Here is a 20,325-nt window from a genome sequence, read left to right as displayed (position 1 = left end):
CTTTCCCCTTATCATAAATTTTCACTTACAAGGTCATGGCAACAGTCCTAATGAACATTAATTACTGCAGTACATTCCATAAAATTTGCCCAGTTTCCTTCTGATGGTGAAGGCTATAGCATATAGAAATGGAACTGAAAATGTATCATGTCCTTAATGTCTCTTTTCTAGCTGCTCGGTACTAGAAACGGATCTGTAAAAACAATTTAGTCAAAGAAAAGATTGACTGGCTCAGCATTCATTACAAACATAACTGCAAGAGCAGACGATATCCTCTTAGATCAGAATTCTAATAATCAGAAAAGGTTGGGGATTGTGAGAAGGCAACAGTACACAAGGGACTGCAATCACACTACTGATCCATGTACATGTTTCCTTCTAAAAACCACAAACATCATTTGGGACGGGCAAAAAGTTTTGGCTCCCCCAATCTCTATTTTTTTGGTTTATAAACCCACTTAAGAATTTGATGAAAATTCGTGACGCTTTTGCCAGATAAAGGCACGGGAGTGTCTGCTACATGCACACCCAAACCATCATTTTGCATACAAGTTCAAGATGTTTGAGATTCCCCTAAAGTTCATCCATGGAGTTCAGGTTAAGAACTTCTGCTCTGCAGCAATTTAGAAGACATACATGATTTCTCTTCTCCCAGATTAAAAAAAATATTTAAACACTCATACTAGTTGGGTTTATGTTATGGATTTTTTTTTTTTATAAATTTATTTATTTAGTTAGTTTTTTTGGCTGCATTGGGTCTTTGTTGCTGCATGCGGGATTTCTCTAGTTGAGGCGAGCGGGGGCTACTCTTCGTTGCGGTGCGCAGGCTTCTAGAGCGCAGGCTCAGTAGTGGTGGGGCACGGGCTTAGCTGCTCCGCGGCATGTGGGATCTTCCTGGACCAGGGCTTGAACCCGTGTCCCCTGCGTTGGCAGGCAGATTCTTAACCACTGTGCCACCAGGGAAGCCTATGTTATGGATTTTTCTTGCTACTAATCTGTATGTAAAATATTTCTGCTCCCCAAAAGCAAAACAGCTTTTCTCCTCAAACTACTTTCACTGATTAGTTTTTAATATTCAAGATCACCACCTACCCAATCATGTCCCCAGTGTTCTAGCTATCTGGTAAAATTAAGTTTTACAGTTTAGACTAACTCTTCATTAGTCCTTCAAATGATTTCAAGAAAGAGAAAACCCAATGTTCAACAAAGTTATCCATTAAAGAATTACTTATAATAGCAAAAACAAAAGAAAACAAAACCAAACAACTAAGCATGAGTATGACCTAAAATTCTAAAAGAAGAATGGATAAAGAAATTATGGCATAACTAAATGATGTAATATAGTCATTAGGTATTAATGCATTCTACATGAAGCAATGTGAAGTAAAAAAATAAAAGGGTGGTGTCATTCTCAAGGATGGTCCTGAGAAAGTGTCATTTTCAACAGTCTTTTCGGTGAAAGCAAAGTCAACATGCACCATAATCAGGGCAGCAGCCAAGAGAACCCTACTAGGTGTTTCATCTACTAGGTGAACCTACTAGGTGGTTCACCTTGGCCTCATGGCATCCTGAGCCATTCATCCATCTTCTTAGAGATCCTAGTATTTTTGAAACATGAAAAACCCACCACTGTCACTGAGTGACAGTTATTCAATGGGTGTCTAAATGACAGAGGAGTAGAAAGCACAGGGCAAAACCTGAGACTGCAAGTAAGGTCAAGCTGAGAGCTTCCTAAACCTCAAATTTCTCAAAATGTGTTTTCCCCATCCCAACCCTCACCTCAGAAAATAATGCCTTCCTTCCTCAATAGGTAGCAACCTTTCCCCTAAGAGTCCCAAGACAAATAATACTGCCTTCCCACTCCTCTCCCACCCTCCCCACTCCCCTCTCCCTGCTACCCCAACAACTTGCCTCGGAAGTTTGTCCATTCATGCTTTACATCACACAGGATATGCTTTTGTTTTGTTTTAGGGCAATGGCAAAAGGGAGAAAGACAAAAGGAACACAATTTAAAGAAAGTCAAGTAAATTAACTTTTCTTGTTATTCACAATTCATGTTAAGTGCTGATAAAAGCTCTATGAACTTTGATAGGTCATGAACCTTGTATTTCACAAAGAAGAAGAGATGATTGAGATTTTCTCTTGAAAGCTGCTAGGCATATTGGAATCAGAGATAAATCTCCTGAAGTTAAAAAAAAATAAAAGGAAAGAATGGCAGGCATACAATAAAGTCAATATATCACTGAGCTGAGCCAACTTCTTTCCATATCTACCACCCACAACTAGATTCACCAATGAACACTGGTTCAAGTAAGTGAAAACAATAGCCAATCCTATTTAACAATCACCTAGACTCTGAGTAAAAAAAAATCCCTTAAAAAATCATCCCCGGGCTTCCCTGGTGGCGCAGTGGTTGAGAATCTGCCTGCCAATGCAAGGGACACGGGTTCGAGCCCTGGTCTGGGAAGATCCCACATGCCGCGGAGCAACTAGGCCCGTGAGCCACAACTACTGAGCCTGCGCGTCTGGAGCCTGTGCTCCGCAACATGAGAGGCCGCGATAGTGAGAGGCCCGCGCAACGCGATGAAGAGTGGCCCCCACTTGCCGCAATTAGAGAAAGCCCTCGCACAGAAACGAAGACCCAACACAGCCATAAATAAATAAATAAAATAAAATAAAAATTAAAAAAAAAAAATCATCCCCTATATTTAGTGCCAACGATGCCACCAATTAATATAAAATACATAATGTGTCATACTCAGCCCCAACCAAAACCAGTTAAGAAAGGAAAATGCTTTCTGGGAATTTTCCTTCCCCCCAAATTTATCTTTAATGCATACATATTTCTTTTCCAGGTGAAAAGTCTTCCACGTATTACAAAGCTGACTGTAAAGTCGTAGAAGAGTAGTTGCTGGGCAAAATTCACTGAAGAGTTGTCACAGAACACTAGGAGAAACCACACAGATTAAAGTGGTTCATCTCCTTCATGTAAGAGAGAACTTTTAAAGATGGGCAAGTTCACTCAAAAACAGAAAACTAGTATAAAACAGATTTTTAAAACAAAACAAAACCCCCAAACAAATGGAAAACCAGACAAAAATCCTTGATCAGCCTTTTGATTCAGAGCTGTGTCAGGCTAGGCAAAAAGAACAGCTAATTATATTAGATGCGAAAATTTACCCTGTACAGGAAAAGGTACCAATCCATATAGAGGTTTTCATGTCTAAATTATGCCAACAGTCTCAGCACAAATTACACGTGAGTGGTCTTATACCACCTAGAATAATCTACCAAATACCCCACCATATAACAATTCTTTATAAAGCAATCTGCCTTAGTCAGAGACTGTGTTCTGTGAAGAAAAGATTGATATAATGCAGTAACAGTCTAACCACAACCTTTTTCTTTCCCTTTTTTGCTTGAAAAAGGTTAAGATTATAAATATTAAAAACTTAATTTGACTGGATAATGAATATCTGGAACATCCAGCTGCTTCTTTTTCATCGTATTCAATACTTTGCAAATTTTCACATCATTAGCAATTCACATGAAGATGGCCATAAACCAAACATGATGAATGCTACTAGATATACAAAAATTAATCTTATATTACATGTTCAGGACCAAATCTCTCTCAGCTTGTGAGGCGCAGCTAAAAGGAACACTTTTATTGAAAGAAGAGTTTAACTGGAATATGGTTAGACACTTGTCTCACTTCAAAGGCCATATTCTTTAGAATGGCAATTTACCCTTCTCCCGGCTCTCTTACAACTTAAACTTACTTCAGGTTTAGCTTAGCCATTACTCCCTTCAGGAAGCTGTTTCTGGTTTGCCAAGCCCAACTGTTAGGCCCATCACTTTCGTGCTCATCCATCCCTCTCCCCACCACCTTCCCCAGTGGACAAATCACAGTACTTAACCATCATGTTGTTTTGTAATTGCTTGCTTATCCATCTGTAACCTCCACTGAACTAAAAGTTCTGTGAAAGCAGCAAAGGTATTTTTCTTGCTTAATGTTTTATCCTCTGTACCTGCACTATGCCTGGCACAGGACAGGTACTAAAAAAATTCGTAGTTGAAAGAATTGATGGAGGAAATGTTACAAGAAGCCAGAGACTACAGATCAAGTAGATATTTTTTAACTCTTAAATAACCAGAATGTGATTTAAATAATGCAGAAAGTTGCTTCTCCAGCTCTTGGCACCACATATAGAAGCTAGACAAATATGTTTATTGTGAAAGCAGTATAACTCTACTATACGGACTATTTGGGAGATTAAGAAATGAAAAATCACTTATGAGCACAAAGATAATTACACGCAATATTTGAGGTCTTATGTCCTCAAAAGGTATGAAAGTCTATATCAAAACAAAACTCACTGGAGACAAGAACACATGATTCTGTGTAGTTCCCAGCAGACCAATGAATTCTCTGATGTCACAAAGTCCACTGCAACAAAGGGCTAGGTTTCCTACTAAATTTTTCTGTCTATTTTAATAACAATAATAATAACAACAAATCCCAATATCTTGTATTAACTCTACCTATGCTAGTTCCGTAGAAGGAATCAGAAATGAAAACCACAGAGTAAAACACAGCATGGACCAATTCTTAAGATGGAAGAAGATGAGAAAAGAAAGCAGAGAGCATCAAAGCAAGCTCTCCCTTCTATACCTACTTTCAAAAATAGCGCACAAAAGCTTAGAGCTTCCAATGGAATTCAGGCATCTGCTGCTGACTAACCAGCGAACATTCCTTCTGTACGATGGGTAGATTACCCACTCCCCCTATTTCACAGCTCTGTTTCTAAGGATAAATGGAGCTATTAATGGCAGCATTCTTAAAGTTCCTTAAAAGGAACTCAGGGTCATATAATTTTCATTGTCCCTGGGACCATATTATAAGCAAGATATCTCTTTTTGTCATGCTAACTTAAAGAAGTTGCATCTTATATATGAGAATCTCTTTTGAATCTCAGTGTTAGAGATGACAATTCTGATAATTCTACAGAGGGTTAAGGAGGGTTTAAATTCTACTGTGGCTATATACTGAGCTGAGGAGGAGGACAGAGGTACGAACTCTTTAAAACCCTATCAGACCTCCCTGAGGAGGAATTATTGACCCCAAAGTTCAGTCATTCTCCACTAAATCTGGCTCTCCCTTGCCTATTTCCTACTGACTAAGTGTCTTTCCATGTAGAGAGACAAATGTGTTACCTGTGCGGAATATCTATGGGTGTCACCAAAGTGAAGGAAAAAGAGACATAGAAAGGAAAGGTTCAAAGAAATTAGCTCATACTGGTTAGTTTGGGACTAATAGCCAGTTTCTAATTGGTATAACCAGTCCTATACAAACTCATATCTGAAAATGCTAAATTAATATCCAGAGAATAACCTACTGGCAGAGTGCGGATGACCAAGAGGCTGGAACACTAGCTGTTCCTACAATTACTGAGCAGAAGCCAGAAACAGTGCACCAAATAAAACCTGTGAACAAGCCAGGAGGATCCTCTAAAGCTAACATCACAAAATCTTAGCATTCGGTCATGTCCATGAGAGGCAAAGGAAAAAAGATGTAGCAGAACTGGAACAATATAGGAAGATAGAATTGGTGCTATTATTATACACAGCAGAAGCAATTACTACTGTCAAAATCCTAGTGTATGTGAATTTACTTGTGAGTACCTCTTCTTATCCAAAACAATGTGGTTTTAGTTTACATATATCTTTATTCATTGCCACGGAGGTAATTTCAAGAGAGAAGGGAAAATCAGAGTATAAATAGAAATTTCACATGTAGACTATTACTTGTAACTTACCCTAAATCCTACCTTCTAGTCCAGGAATGGAAAACAGGTTTTATCTTGTGTACCAATCCCGATTGATTGATGGACCCTGCTTGAGAAGGACTGCTAGGACTAAATGGAAAGGAATACAGACAAAGCCTATCCTGGATGAGGGGTGGGGCAGTTAAGCACTAGTAATACATTCTGCCATCCTGGGTCTAGTCCATTGGTCCTCAACTGTGAGAGATTTTGCTCCCCAAAGGATACCTGGCAATGTCTGAAGATACTTCTGGTTATCCCAACTGGGGAGGTGCTAGTGGCAGAGGATGCGGCTAAACAGTCTACAACCACCTCAAACTCTCCAAAACAAAAAATCATCTGGGCCAGAATGCCAATAATGCTGAGGTAGGGAAACCATGGTCCAGTCAAATATATCCTATGGTTAGTCCATGGATCAGGTCTTCAGCCAAATAACATTTGTCTTGAGGTAGTTTTCCTGAGCTACCTCTCCTAATGCCATAGTAATTCTATATAACTTGTTTGGAGTATTAGAACCAGAGGATCAATTTGATTCAGGCAGATCACACTGACCTGTCCCTAACTTGTACTGTGATCACAGACAAATTATTTTATCCCTCGAAGGCTTGGCTTTTTCATCTATAATAGGAGGGGGTGGGACTAGATAATCACTGTGCTCATACAAAGGCAAAACTGCTAGCAAGCCCCTAAATGCACTAAAGGAATAAAGCCCTTGTTGATATTCTTTTCAACAACAAGATAATTTTTCTTCAGCCTAAGACAAGTTTATCAATTCCTTTCAATCTCTGCTAATGTAGTTATCAGTTATGCCTTAACTTAAAACTATTTTAATTTTCATGTAATGCTTAAATATCTCCCATCTGAACACTTGTCAGTGAGTTAAGATGCTTTGGCATGTCTCAAGGTATTACTACCATCTTGTGCATCCCATTACACTATCTGAACCTGGCTTCTTCCAGTTCTTCAACCATCTATTCTGTCATCTCTGGTATCATTTAAGCATTATGCTTCTCTCTTTTACTCTATAAATCTCCTTCATCAATCTATTAATCAATACAAGTATTTCAGGGCCTTTCTCTGTGCCTATGACAATGCTGGGGAGATGAGTAAAGGCTGGAGCTGAAAGTATTGGCATAAAAAGACAGATTTTCTAGCTACACAGCATTTACAGGCTCATTAAGAGGATGAAACGTGAAACTATTTGAGAACAAGTCATATTAGCTAGGTGGTAGCAGGGAAATGTCACTATGAGGGTGAGAGATGCCAAAAGAATGAAACGAAATGTCTGCTGTACGTAGATTAAGGACGACCCAGAAACTATCATGAAACATGTTTGAAAAAAATCCTTATGAATCAGATACAGAAGGATTGCTGACATCTTACCAGTGATTTCAAAGGTTGGCTCTATGTTTTAAAGGTATGTTAGACAGATGTGGAAAATATGGCCAAATATCAAACTGTAAGAACCAATTAAAGTTCCCTTCAGAAAGTAAAATTACACAGAGCATTTGGAAGTTAATGATATAAAGTTATACGTGTTAAGTTAGGTCACATCTATCAAAATGGAGATCCCATAAACTACTCTGAAACAGGGATGTTTATATAAGAATAAAAAGGGCAACAAACAACCATACTGACAGTTCATCAAGGTCTGGACATGTGTACCAAGAAACTTTCTGAAGTAGAATATGCATATTTACTCTTAGAGGTCAACTTCTAAAGATTAGAATTACGCCCTGGACCTAAATTATTTAACCCTTATCATTTAAATATTTTTTCTAAATCCTAATAAATTATTTTCACCTGTGGTGCTTCTTGTGGTAGTAAAGCTATTATGTCCATTACCTAGTTGTCCAATAGCAAATGTCTCAAGTTTCTGGCATCACATGGGAAGACTGCATTTTGGATAAGTCATTTTCGCTATTATAAAATAATACTATGTTTAAATGAGCACAATATTAAAATGAAGAGTTAACTCTGAAATGATCTCTCTATAGCATTTTTCTCCTAAGGGGATAATCTTTTTGAGACCTTTTCATAATGCTCTTAGTTAAAACCGGATTATAGCTCTCTGTGGCCTATTTTTTCAACTCCAAACTTTTCAGACTAGCACTTGAGGGGTTCCAACAAGCTTCCTCTCCCCTTCAACCGTATTAACTTCATCCATCATTAGTACCTCCCCCTTGTGCCTAAATAGGCTCGTTGATTTAGTTCAGTCATGAACCATGCAGTTCAATATTCTCAACTTTTAAATCAACAGAATCTCAATTTAATCTAATACATAGTACTTTGAAAACAAGTGCTGAGCAAGTCATTCAATTCATTACATCTGTTTTTGCAAGTAAGCAAACAAGTAAGCAAGTAAGTCCACATTAAAATGAACAGATTCTAATTTGAGAGAATTTGTCAAAGGCTGTTTATGTATGAGTTTCCCATTATTTTATGTGTTTCTTACTTAATTTTACATCAAAGAATGTGAAAGTATAACTGCCCTTTTAAAAAATTCAGAAATAATTTTTAACAACAATCTCAACAGTGAAGCAAAATAAAATCTTACCTCTGTTTGCACTAAATATACCCTAGTGCATCAAATACTTAAGCATAAAAGATTCAGAAAGAGAGAGACGAGAAGAGAATAGACCAAGAAAAAGATACAGCTCTCATATCACCCATATATCTGTTAACAGGAATTAACAGAAACAGCAGAAGGGCCCCTAAAACGACGAGAAGGGCATGAGACGTTTGTCTCCACACATCTTTTGAACTTATTAAAAGAAGAAGACCCATATTCTTAATGCCACCAACGGTAGAAACATACCTAATTTTATTTTCCATATCTTCATTATCTGATTCTTCCGAGCTTCTGTACTTATCTGGATCTGGAAGTGTGCTTGGATCAAATCCATCATTATCATCATTACTCCAATCCAGAAAGGCTTCTTCTTCATCTTCAGCCTAAGAAAACACAAGGGAAATTGTGGTTTAAGAAAACAGCTCATAAATAATCAGGTCTTATTTCTAGCCCCAAATAAATACCCCTAACTGAGATCCTCAAATTAGAAGCCTTTTATTCTGGCGAAAGCCTCTATGTGACTTTCAGAAACATAATCATTTGCACTGAGAAAGAAAACCCATGTCATTTCAAAAGTAAAACAAAATATGGTTCAAAAAGTAAATCACTATTAAGTCCCTTAAACACAATATGGGACAAATTTGACAGTTTAATTACTTCCAGGTAACTCAACTATCAAAGAAATAAAGTGTCAAATTAATTTGTTTTAGTGCTCCTGTCCACTATGCAAGTTTCAAAACTACCAAAAATATTAGGTAAAAATGTAAAAGGCCAGAAGAGAGAGTACAGAAATATCTGTCTGATAATTTTTTGACCGCAATAAATCTTAAAGCAACAATCAGATCTGTACAAGCTCATTAATAGTGAGGGGCCTTCTAAATTCGAATTAAGTACAAAGTCACTAAGAACAATTTAAAAATAAGATGGAATACCAAGATACAGAAAGTTGGGAACTATCCAGTTTCATGCAAGTAGGTAGGTATTTAGGCTTTTTTACTTTTGTTTTGCAAGGGTTTATTTTTGTCAAAGAACAAAGTAATGCAATGTTAAAATAAATTTACTACACATTTATGTAATGAACATCCCTTATAACCAGTTTATTTCTGGCAGATTGGTTTTGTCACCTGGTAGATAAGAAATACAAACAAACATTGTCACACGCATTTAACAGATTATAAGCAGTAAGCAGGACTAAAAAACAATTCTGGACGACTTACTCTTAGTTACCCACTTTATAATTCTTTTTCACACCATATGAGACAAACTTCAATGATTCTTTGATTTCAAATGATTAATGCTGTTTCCCAGAAACTGAATAACAACTCAGCATAGCATAGCATAGCAATTGACTGTGTAGCCCTCTACTGAAGTCTGCTTACACTCTTTGTACAGCTCTCCCTTGATAACCTCTAAACATAGCCAAAGAAGGAAGAAGTAAAGAAAATAAGGATTAGTCACCACTGCAAAAGTCCTTTATTGCTTTCTTGGTAAAATTCCCTGCTAAAAATAAAAGGTCTGGAAACAAATATCAGAAGGGAAGAAGAAAAGGCCGCCATCAGAGGCAGTAAGCAGTACAACTCAACAGCATACTACTATACGGTCCACTTGAAAATAATCAATGATGTCAACAAAAATTGAATATCATCATATACTGAAGAACACTAATCTCCCAGGCTACAAGATATTTCCAATTTTCCAGTCTGGTGCTCTCAAAGGAATCTGTTATCTAAAGATGGAGCCAGAGAATTACCAAAGTAATTCTCAAGCTTTTTTGGTCCCATGGCACCTTTACATTTAAATATATGAAGGACTCCAAAGAGCTCCTGTTAATGTGGATTATATCTATCGCCATTTAATGTATTAGAAGTTGAAACTCGAATTTTAAAAAATTCATTAATTTAAAAGTAATAATAAACTCTACATTATTATATATTAACATATATGGTAACATAGTGTTTTTATGAAAATAGCTACTATTTCCAAAACAAAACGACTCTGTTTTACATTTTTACAAATTTCTTCAATGTCTGGCTCAGAAGAAGATATCCGGATGCTCATATCTGCTTCTGCATTCAATACATTGTTCTGGTTGAAATATACAAAGAAAATCCAGTCTCTCAGAGATAGGTAGTTGGGAAAGGGAAAAGTAATTTAACAGCCTTTTTAGAGAAGTGCAGTTACTCTCCTTTGATACTACAATAAACATTGATGACTGGAAGTTTCTTAAAAAGTAGTTACAATGTGGAATCTGAAGCCATTATCAATAAACTTTCTGTACTCTGTTACATTAAAATCCATTGGTCTACTTTGCACTTTGAATGGATCTTTTACCAGTGAATGATTTCATAACACTGTGCACCGGTCATTTGGAAAATACTGGTTCACTAAATTATGCATATCTTCCTTATGTGGATCTTCAAATATTAACACATTTCATTATACAATATTTTTTAAAATCATATTTCTTAATATCATGGTCAATATCATTTTAAATGTCTTTCAAAGTATTGGGAAGCTACTGGTGGACATAAGTTTTCTAAAATTCTAATTTTTTCTTAGAAGCTTGAATTTTTTCATTAGCGAGAAATAATTTCAGTGTTTTCTTTGAAGTGTAGCAACAAGTGTCGTTTTCCTCTGGCTGCTTTCAGAATTTTCTCTTTATCATATAGCAGTTAGACTATGATGTGTCTAAGAATGGTTTTCTTTGTATTCGTCTTTCTTGGGGCTCTGCAAGCCTCTTGGATCTATCAGTGCTTTTCAGTAAATTTGGGAAGTTTTTGGCTATGATTTCTTCAAATATTTTTATGCCTCTTTCTTACCATTCCTTCCATGATTGCAAGAACATGTATAATGGACTACTTCACAGTTCTCTTAGTTTTGTTCATTCTTCTTCAATCTTTTTTCTTTCTGTTCTTTGCACAGGGTTATTTCTACTGGGTCCTTGGGTTTGCTGTTGCTTTCTTCTGACAATTCCAAACTGTTTTTCAGCCTGCCTGGCAAAAATTTTACAGTAATTGTGCTTTCAGGCAGGTCTAATACCACATTTGTTTTTGTTTTGGTTAAATATAGTTTCCATTGCTCTGGGGAGGCTACCTATCTGTTTATTTACATACCTATATTTTCCTTTAATTCTTTTAACATTTAAAACAGCTACATTGAAATCTATTAAATTCAAATCTGGGCTAACAAGAGTTTCTATTGACTACTTTTTCTTGGCCATGGATCACAATTTCCTGCTTCACTACATGTTTCATATTTTTGTAGAAAACTAGACACTTTAGATAATATATTATAGAAAAACTGAATTCTGTTAGGTTTTTCTGAGGATTATTAGATTTCTATTCTAATAGACAATTACCTTGCCTGGATTCAAACTGCAAATTCTCTCTAACCCATGGTACTCAGCTACTTATATCTCATCTCTGTTTTGTTCTTATGGCTTTCAACTGCTGTTTTTTTAGCCTGGTTTCCTATGAGTCTTCCCTCAGCCTGTGAAATGTGACACTCAGCCAAGGATTTAGGCAGAGTTGGGCTCCCCTCTCTGTGATTTCCTTGCTTCTTGGGTTTTCCCCTAATCTCCAGTTGCTCTGTTGGCTCTGAGATCTGTACTCTGATATGTCAAGCAGAATACTTCAATTAATTGTATTTTAACACCTAGAATCATTTAATATGCTCCTTTTAACATTTACTATAAAGCAAGTGGCCTTCACAAATTAAGTACAATATAATACAAAATAAGTTAGAAAGTGAGTTAGTATAAACACCTTAACTCAACATTCCACTGTACATGTTTATCTATTTGAAGGAAAATACAAATTCAAAATGATGAAAACTTACTTTTAAATGGATAAAACACTATCTGGATTTGTATTACTATGACTCTCTTGTAATTGACAACATTCAGGTCTTGCTATTTCCTGATCTACAAGATGATCCCACTGTTGATGCCATACCACATTGTCTGTGCTGCATTATACTCCTCAATTCATGACAATGACAAATAAATTTAAGTTGACAATCACTCCTTTCAGAAACACAGTTTCAACCTACTAAAAATGTAGAGATGATGGAGAAAGACATTTTCATATTGATCTTTTTTGTCTTTTAGTTCATTCTTTGAAGGGTTAGAAACATATGACTATAAAAATGTATAATATCTGTACTAAAAAGTATAATGTGCCTCTATTAATGCCTTTAATCTATTAAAAAATTTTAAAAACACTATCATCTACAACAAACACCAAGCATAAATAAAAATCACTAAGTAAAGAGGGTATTGCCATAATGAAAACATTCTGGAGAAAAGTACTGAGTTTATCGTTCTGGCAAGGTCTAGTTTAGAAGTATGCTCTTTCTAGTAGTTAGATAAGGTGGTAAAGAAAATGGACATTGGACATTTTAGCTGCTCTGTCTCTCTCTCTCCTTGTGATTTCATGAACCATTTAAAAGCTAATTTATAAATATGGCACCATCCTCACCTTTATCTCTCTCTGGACTCATTTTCATGAGAGACAGCACAAATACTATGATATACCTATCACCTTCCAAATGATTGTGACATATCAGTGTGTTAGAACATCATGGCTGGAAACTCACTGCTCTAAGTAAAAGGGAACCATTTAAGTCCTTTAGCAGAAGACTAAACTTATATCTTACAGATGCTGCACCCTGGCAACAATGGGAAGGGTGGTTGGAGGGTATAAGATTTGAAGGTAGCATATCAGTTTAAAAACTACAATAATCCAGGTGAGGAAAGGGATTCAAGGAAGGAAGTGGCAGTGGAGATGGAAGTGGGGAACAGGTACGAGAGATGTTAAGGAGGGAGAACCAACTAGACTCTGTGGGCTACATGGGTAGATGGTACATTTCAGAGGATCATTACGTTCATAAGCAGAGTTGTACATGATAAACATGGTCTAAGAAAGTTTAATAAGTATTATGAAGACACTTTACAAAAATGCCTTCCTCCAATACGTTTTTATTAAGGAGACATGTGACAGACATACTACCAGGTACTGGGGATATAGCAGTGAATAAGACAGAGTCCCTGCCCTGATGATAAAATGAACTGTTCTAGGATAGTTATCCACATAAGCACTAAAATGAAAGCCATGTTCTTCTGTTTCTGGGGAGCAGCCACTAAAGAACGAATCGACTCCACTAGCCCTGCTAAATGCTTAACATCTGGTAGAATGCAGCCTTCAACTTATGGATCCTGGCTGTCAACATGCCTCTTTCTCTTCAGGTACTTCCAGATTGGAAGCTGCAACCACTCCTCCCTCACTGACTGATAATTCTCTCATTTTTCTCTACCCTCCCAGCCCTACGGTCACACCCACACTCCTGTCTTAAGGCTCTGAGAAATTTAAAAAAAAAAAAAAAAAGTAGTTCATACACACTAAGAGATCAGGGTCACCTCTATGAACTGGCTGTTCCTGAAATATAGTTTCAGAACCTCTGAGAAAAATATTTCACCTAAAATAGGAATACTTTTCCTAAAATACACACTTGGAAGACTCAGTTATTAAGTAGGGCAGATGAAAACATCCAAAAAAGAAATGTAACCCAACTAGCTTTTATTTTGCTTTCAGTTTTGATGATGAGAAGAAATACAGATGAGAAGTGGCATTCTTCTACAACAAATTTATGAAGTGCTCTGACATACATTATCTTACTTCATCTTCAAACTCTATGAAGTAGGAAGAAAAAGAATTATTGTTCCCATTTTCAAAATTAAGAAAATGTGAGTCAGATGACTAAATAGCTTAACAAGGTCACACAAATATGTGCATATGCTAGGTCTTCTCCTACATCATCCTGAATCTCAACTTTCACCATTAAAGCTTTGAATTTGCTACTTGTACAATTATTTCTTCAGAATCAATAATATTTTATAAGCTTCATAAAACATATGGGGGTGCTTTCTGTGTGACCTTGTATGTGACCATCCCCACTTTCATGGCCCTTGCTCCCAAGCCTCTCTTCTCTGTTGTGTGGAATATTGTACCAGCTTCCTAATGAGTCTCCCTGCAACCATTCTTCTTCTGATCACTCCAATTCTCTGTGTTGTCATTAGAATTTTTTTTTTTAATAAGTTTCAAATCTGATCATGTCTGTCACCTGCTTACAAGCTTTGAAGCCACACTTTCAGATCCTGGAAGAAGTCAAGCCCCTTCCCACCTCAGAGTTTGCATTACTGCTACTTCTCTACTGGAATCTTCTTCTACTTGCTTTTGCCTGGTTTGTAGTGTTTTCTGACACCAAACATGTGGTTTCTCTTCAACACTAAGTCTTCAAAGTCAAATGAGTGTCTATCAATTCAATTTAATTCCGACACTATGCAGAGTTAGCATAGACCCCAGGGGTAAAGGGCTCAGCCCCACAAGACTCCATACTTCAGATGCCAGCTCCAAAATGCAGTCGCCAAGCTACTTGCCATTCTACCTGGCCGACTACAAATTCAGGGATTCTCACGACCCCCTCCTCAGGTTTGATAATTCTCTAGAACTCAGGAAAGTGCTTTACTTATGATTACCAGTTTATTTATTTAAAGGATATAACTTAGGAACAGCCAGATGGAAGAGATGCACAGGACGAGGTATGCAGTGGGGATGGGGTGCAGAGCTTCCATGTCTTCTACAGGAGGGTCACCTTCCCAGCACATCAACACATTCACCAATCTGGAAGGTCTCAGAATCTTGTTGTTTAAGAGTTCTTATAACTCGATTTCCAGGCCCAACCTCCTCCCAGGAAGGGGGATGGGGCTAATCACACGCTTAGTCTTTCTGGTGACCAGTCCCCACTCTGAAGCTATCTAGACATCCCACCCTGAGTCACCTCATCAGCATAAATTCAAGTGTGTTGAACAGGGGCTTCTTATGAACAACCAAACACTTCTATCACTCAGGAAATTCCATGGGTTAAAACCTCTGGGAACCAGGGACAAAGACCAAATATATATTCTTATTATACCAAACCTGGTTAACTTCAAGTAATCAGGTCTCAGATTAAACATTTCTAAACATCACTCCCTTAGTAAAACATCCTGTAGATTTCTCTTCAGTGCTATACCTAGAGTGAATTCATTATTTGTTTAATGTCTGCATCCTTTCCTAGGCAGTAAGTTTCATGAGAGTAGAGGCCAGGTCCTGTTATCATTATTGAAATAGATTTCTCGGACTAAAATGGAGCTGCTCCTGCCTGGGGTGCCACATCAGCAAAGCAAAACTTAGACAACTTCCGTGTCCCTATAAATGTCCACTTGACCAGAAATGCTGTATGTCCTGTCAGCCAATCCCCAAACGCCAAGCCAACTCTGGGTCTTCTCACTCCAAACAAGGTTGATTAATGTGGCCCCAATCAATCAGATATCTTCAATTTTTCTCTTCTTTGTTCTTTATCCTTTATCCTATAAAAGCCTCCTGCCTTCTGCCCCATTTTGCAGTTCTCCAAAAGGAAACTGTCCACTTCATGAAATGTTAAAGCTTGTATCACCTAAACTATCTTCTTTAAACATTTTTTAACATTGCTCACTACTGTAGTCAAAAAGCACAGAGCAGGTTCTCAAATATTTGATAAATAGATATTTAATGTGAAAATATTAAAGTGGAATACAATACTATTAAATATTTATTATTTATTATTATTTATTAAATACTGAGTATAAAAAATAAAAAATATATAAGTACTTATTATTGATAAGGGTTTAACGCTAGAAATCCAATCATATGAAATTTAGATCTGATCATAAGATTTTTATTAATAACTGTCAACCACTTAATTTCCATCTCAGATTTCTCAAGTATAAAATTTACAGTATTTAGGTTTAAGCAGGCTTGTAAAGATTTTAATTAATTGCAGATGCTTGGAAAATATGCAGTCAGCACCTTAATGGGAAAAAAAATGAGTAGTCAGTAAAGAAAAATGAAATGTGCAATACGCCTATAAAATAACAAATAAGTTATGTTTAAAATTCCCTCTAGAGAATCATGCAAGAAAACTTCATGTAAGAGTCTGTATACACACTGAGGGTTTATACATATACAAAGAATCTAGTTATTTCTATACATATGGACTTATGTATGATCAAATTCATGACCATTACATGAATTTGAATTTCATTAAAAAAATATAGAAACCTCAAGCACTCCCTTCAGCTTGAATTAATAATCATTTGCTGAGTGCTTAGTATATTTAGCCCATAATAGGTATGCAAAAATGAATGAGTTAGGGTCTTACTTCTGAGAAGTTTAAAACTTTAGAATATTGTATAAAATTCCTCTGGTAGACATGCAACAGAATATATCTTGTATATCTCATTTTTTCTCTAAAAGAGGTATAAATGTATGCTTAAATATGCTTCTACACATGCTGTATTTCCCTTATCTCTTTTTCTTTCTGAGAGCATTCACAACTACAGCAAAAGCAAAAACAAAAATGAAATTCTAATGTTAAAATTGAGAGAGCACAAAATGTCTCAATAAGAAGTGTAACTGGGACTTCCCTGGCGGTCCAGTGGTTAAGACTTCGCCTTCCAATGAAGGGCATGCGGGTTTGATCCCTGGTCGGGGAGCTAAGATCCCACATGGCTTGCAGCCAAAAAACCAAAAACATAAAACAGAAGCAATATTGTAACAAATTCAATGAAGACTTTTAAAATGGTCCACATCAAAAAAAAAAAAAAAAAAGAGCGACTAAGCAAACTCTATAAATCAGGGGTCCCCAACCCCTGGGCGGTGGACTGGTGTTGGTCCATGGCCTGTTAGGAACCAGGCTGCACAGCAGGAGATGAGCGGCGGGCAAGCAACGAAAGCTTCACTGGCCGCTCCCCATCACTCGCATTACCGCCTGAACCATTCCCTCCTCCACTCCGTGGAAAAACTGTCTTCCGTGAAACCGGCCCCTGGTGCCAAAAAGGCTGGGGACCGCTGCTATAAATTACAACATTAACTAAACAATAAATGATTCTTAAAAAAAAAAAAAAAACAGGGTAACACTCTTGAAGCTGTATTAAAATTAAAAACAAAGTTATATAACTCCAGAACATCTCTGAGAAATGGAGAGGAGGGCTGATGTGAAGTGAAGGAGAATAGATTATTTCCTTGTACTAAACAGAAAGTAAAGGATCATCCCTTAGTGCCACAGTAAATTTTGTTAGGCCAAAGATCTTAAATGTTTATAAAGTAAAAGGGAATGAGACAATTTCAACCACTCTACTAAGGAGTAGAGGTGGAAGCCACATTGCATGTAATGGATTAAGGAGTGAATGGGCATTCTTGCTGGTCAGTCAGTGTTTGTTAGTGAGGAAATCAATTCAGTCTAAATATAGAGAATTATCTTTATTGCCTTTCTGTTTACCATACAGCATTCATAGAAATAAGCTTTAAGAATTGTATTTAAATTTTAGTTACTTAATTCCACTTAGGATTTTTTTTTTATGATTTTTTAAAATTTTATTTTTTTATTTTATTTATTTATTTATTTTTGGCTGTAGTGGGTCTTCGTTGCTGCACGCAGGCTTTCTCTAGTTGTGGCGAGCGGGGGTTACTCCTTGTTGCGGTGTGCGGGCTTCTCATTGCGGTGGCTTCTCTTGTTGCAGAGCACGGGCTCTAGGCACACGGGCTTCCGTAGTTGTGGCTCGCAGGCTCTAGAGCGCAGGCTCAGTAGTTGTGGCGCACAGGCTTCGTTGCTCTGCGGCATGTGGGAACTTCCCGGAACCGGGCTCAAACCCGTGTCCCTTGCATTGGCAGGCGGATTCTTAACCACTGCACCACCAGGGAAGCCCCCACTTAGGATGTTTAAAAAGGAACCTCCCCATATTGTATGAATTAAAAGCAGAATGTCAACTTTGACACCTCAAAATTTCACGAGGAGGGAAAATTCCAAAATTCATGATAAACTATTTCTGATCCTGACAAAGAATATAAAGATTGTGAAGAAAAGAAAGTTTTACAGAAAAATGAGGTATTCAAAATACATTCTGTTCTCACTAGTAAAGCTTCAAAACAACTTTCTAAGAAAGCATTGGGAAGATAAAAAAATTCTGATTGCTATATACAGCCAACCATTTTTGATAGTTAAAGAGAGACTGATTTTTGAGATTTACCCAAGCTATAAATCCCAGGCACAAACTTAGAGAAGAAATTATTGAATACGTTTTTTATGAGTTATGAACACAAAAAGATTAATGTTATTATTAAATGTGCCTGCTGAAAATGAGCATCTACCTACTAAGGTAAATGTGCAGAACAGTAAACCCAAGAGCAGCTGACAGAGCTGAGAAATTACTGTTCCTGCACCATAATGCTAAATTGTAATAGCCTGATTTCCCCTTCACTTTTTAATAGTAATATTATCATACTAACTAAAATATTTTTGAATATTTTCAGTTTATTTCTGTCTCCTAGAAATTTATTCCATAATGGTGACATTTGGGTTTAGCTGAATACTGATTTAGTGATATAATACAACAGGACTAATAAAACAATGCATAGAAAAACAACTCAATGATGGCATCTAACACTCTGGAGAGTGTATTACAAGCACTCTTACACATCTTAAAACAGAGCCAATTAACTGTTCAAGCATTAGTAAATTGGTCCCAGTATGCACTCTTTTTAATTACCCAGGTCAAATCTTGCCTCTGTCAATCAGAGGATATATTCCAAACCTCGCTAAACATAAACTACAAATTACTTAAAATTCTTATTTTGAAATTGACCAAAATAGTCATGATCTGAATTGTAGGCCAGAGCATAAATGCCAACTACAAATCTAAAATTCTAAAATGTTTCTATACAGGATAAGAAATTTCCACTTAAAAAAAAAAAAAAGGAAGACAGTAATCATTCAATATTCTTTACAGCAGTAAACAAAAGTCTTTTCTTCTTCAAAAATGGAAATGAATTATAAATTGCTCCCAAGTTCCCTTAAAATTCCACAATCACTACTTAATTGAAAAGTCACACAGTTGTCCTTTATTGGAAGTTTTATTTCTTTTAATGACAAAGTATTTTACAAAGGAGTATGCCTAAATGAGCAAAACACCATTTTCCAAAATGTTCTGCATTTTGAATCCTATTAACTTTTGTTATTTCCCCCATGACACTTTGGCAACCAAAGAATTGAGTTTTCATTTAAAAAAACTAATAAACTACTGCTAAGATAAGTAGATTTGTCGGAGATAAATCTACTCCAGTAGTCTTAAGTTTACTCCATTTCAGGCTTCTATTTTCAAATTTAGTTGAAATGAATTACACATTAAAACTAGAAAAATCATGATCTGCAGCACATAATAAACAATGGCTTACAATCATGAAAAGATTAACTCTCATTTAAGTTGTTTAAATACATATTTGAAAGTTTACAAAAGAATATCTTAAGTGCCTTATATTATAGAAAACTGAATTACCATCAATTTCCTAAATCTTTGCCACCTTCACCTTAAAGGCAATAAAAATATACTATGAAATTTCAAGTTCACTTACTATTTCCTAATTCTTACTCTTCCTATCTATAAAACTTCTCAGCACCAACCTAGTACCTCCTCTGCTAAAACATGACATGTGTAGTCACAGTGTATTATTATCCTCATGTTCTCACAAATTTTCTTTAACTAAGAAATCAGCTAGCTCATGATTTTAATAGCCAAATTAAAATTTAAAATCCAAAATTAAAGTTCACTTGTGCAGTGAAAACTTTCAAATGCTGAAATTCTCTATTCTATTTCCTTACAGTTTGCCACATAGTCATTTTTAAGTGAGTTTGAATAGAGGCACAATTAAGATAATCAATTTTCCATTCAGCAAGACAAAAGCAAAGAAAATGTTTTGTTTACAAAGGAGAAACATACTTTGAGGAAATCACAGCTAACTCATCCACTGCATAAATCTGCATGAAATTTCTTACCTTCTATTACTTTCTCTCTTT

At 36.4% G+C, this 20,325-nt stretch overlaps 1 protein-coding gene across 1 annotated transcript in view; it reads right to left on the bottom strand.

The window, feature by feature from the left end:
- The window catches only part of DDX10 (DEAD-box helicase 10), a 246,428-nt gene that overhangs the window by 16,967 nt on the left and 209,136 nt on the right, over nt 1-20,325 (bottom strand). The window contains exon 17 of the mRNA XM_068555721.1: nt 8,644-8,780. Coding sequence (XP_068411822.1) covers nt 8,644-8,780 — 137 coding nt within the window. The remainder of the gene's footprint in view (nt 1-8,643; nt 8,781-20,325) is intronic.

This window comes from Eschrichtius robustus, chromosome 11 (assembly GCF_028021215.1).
Source record: "Eschrichtius robustus isolate mEscRob2 chromosome 11, mEscRob2.pri, whole genome shotgun sequence".
In the NCBI taxonomy this organism is placed as follows: Eukaryota; Metazoa; Chordata; class Mammalia; order Artiodactyla; family Eschrichtiidae; genus Eschrichtius; species Eschrichtius robustus.
The sequence above is the reverse complement of the archived record's forward strand: the minus strand, read 5'-3'. Positions and strand labels throughout refer to the sequence as shown.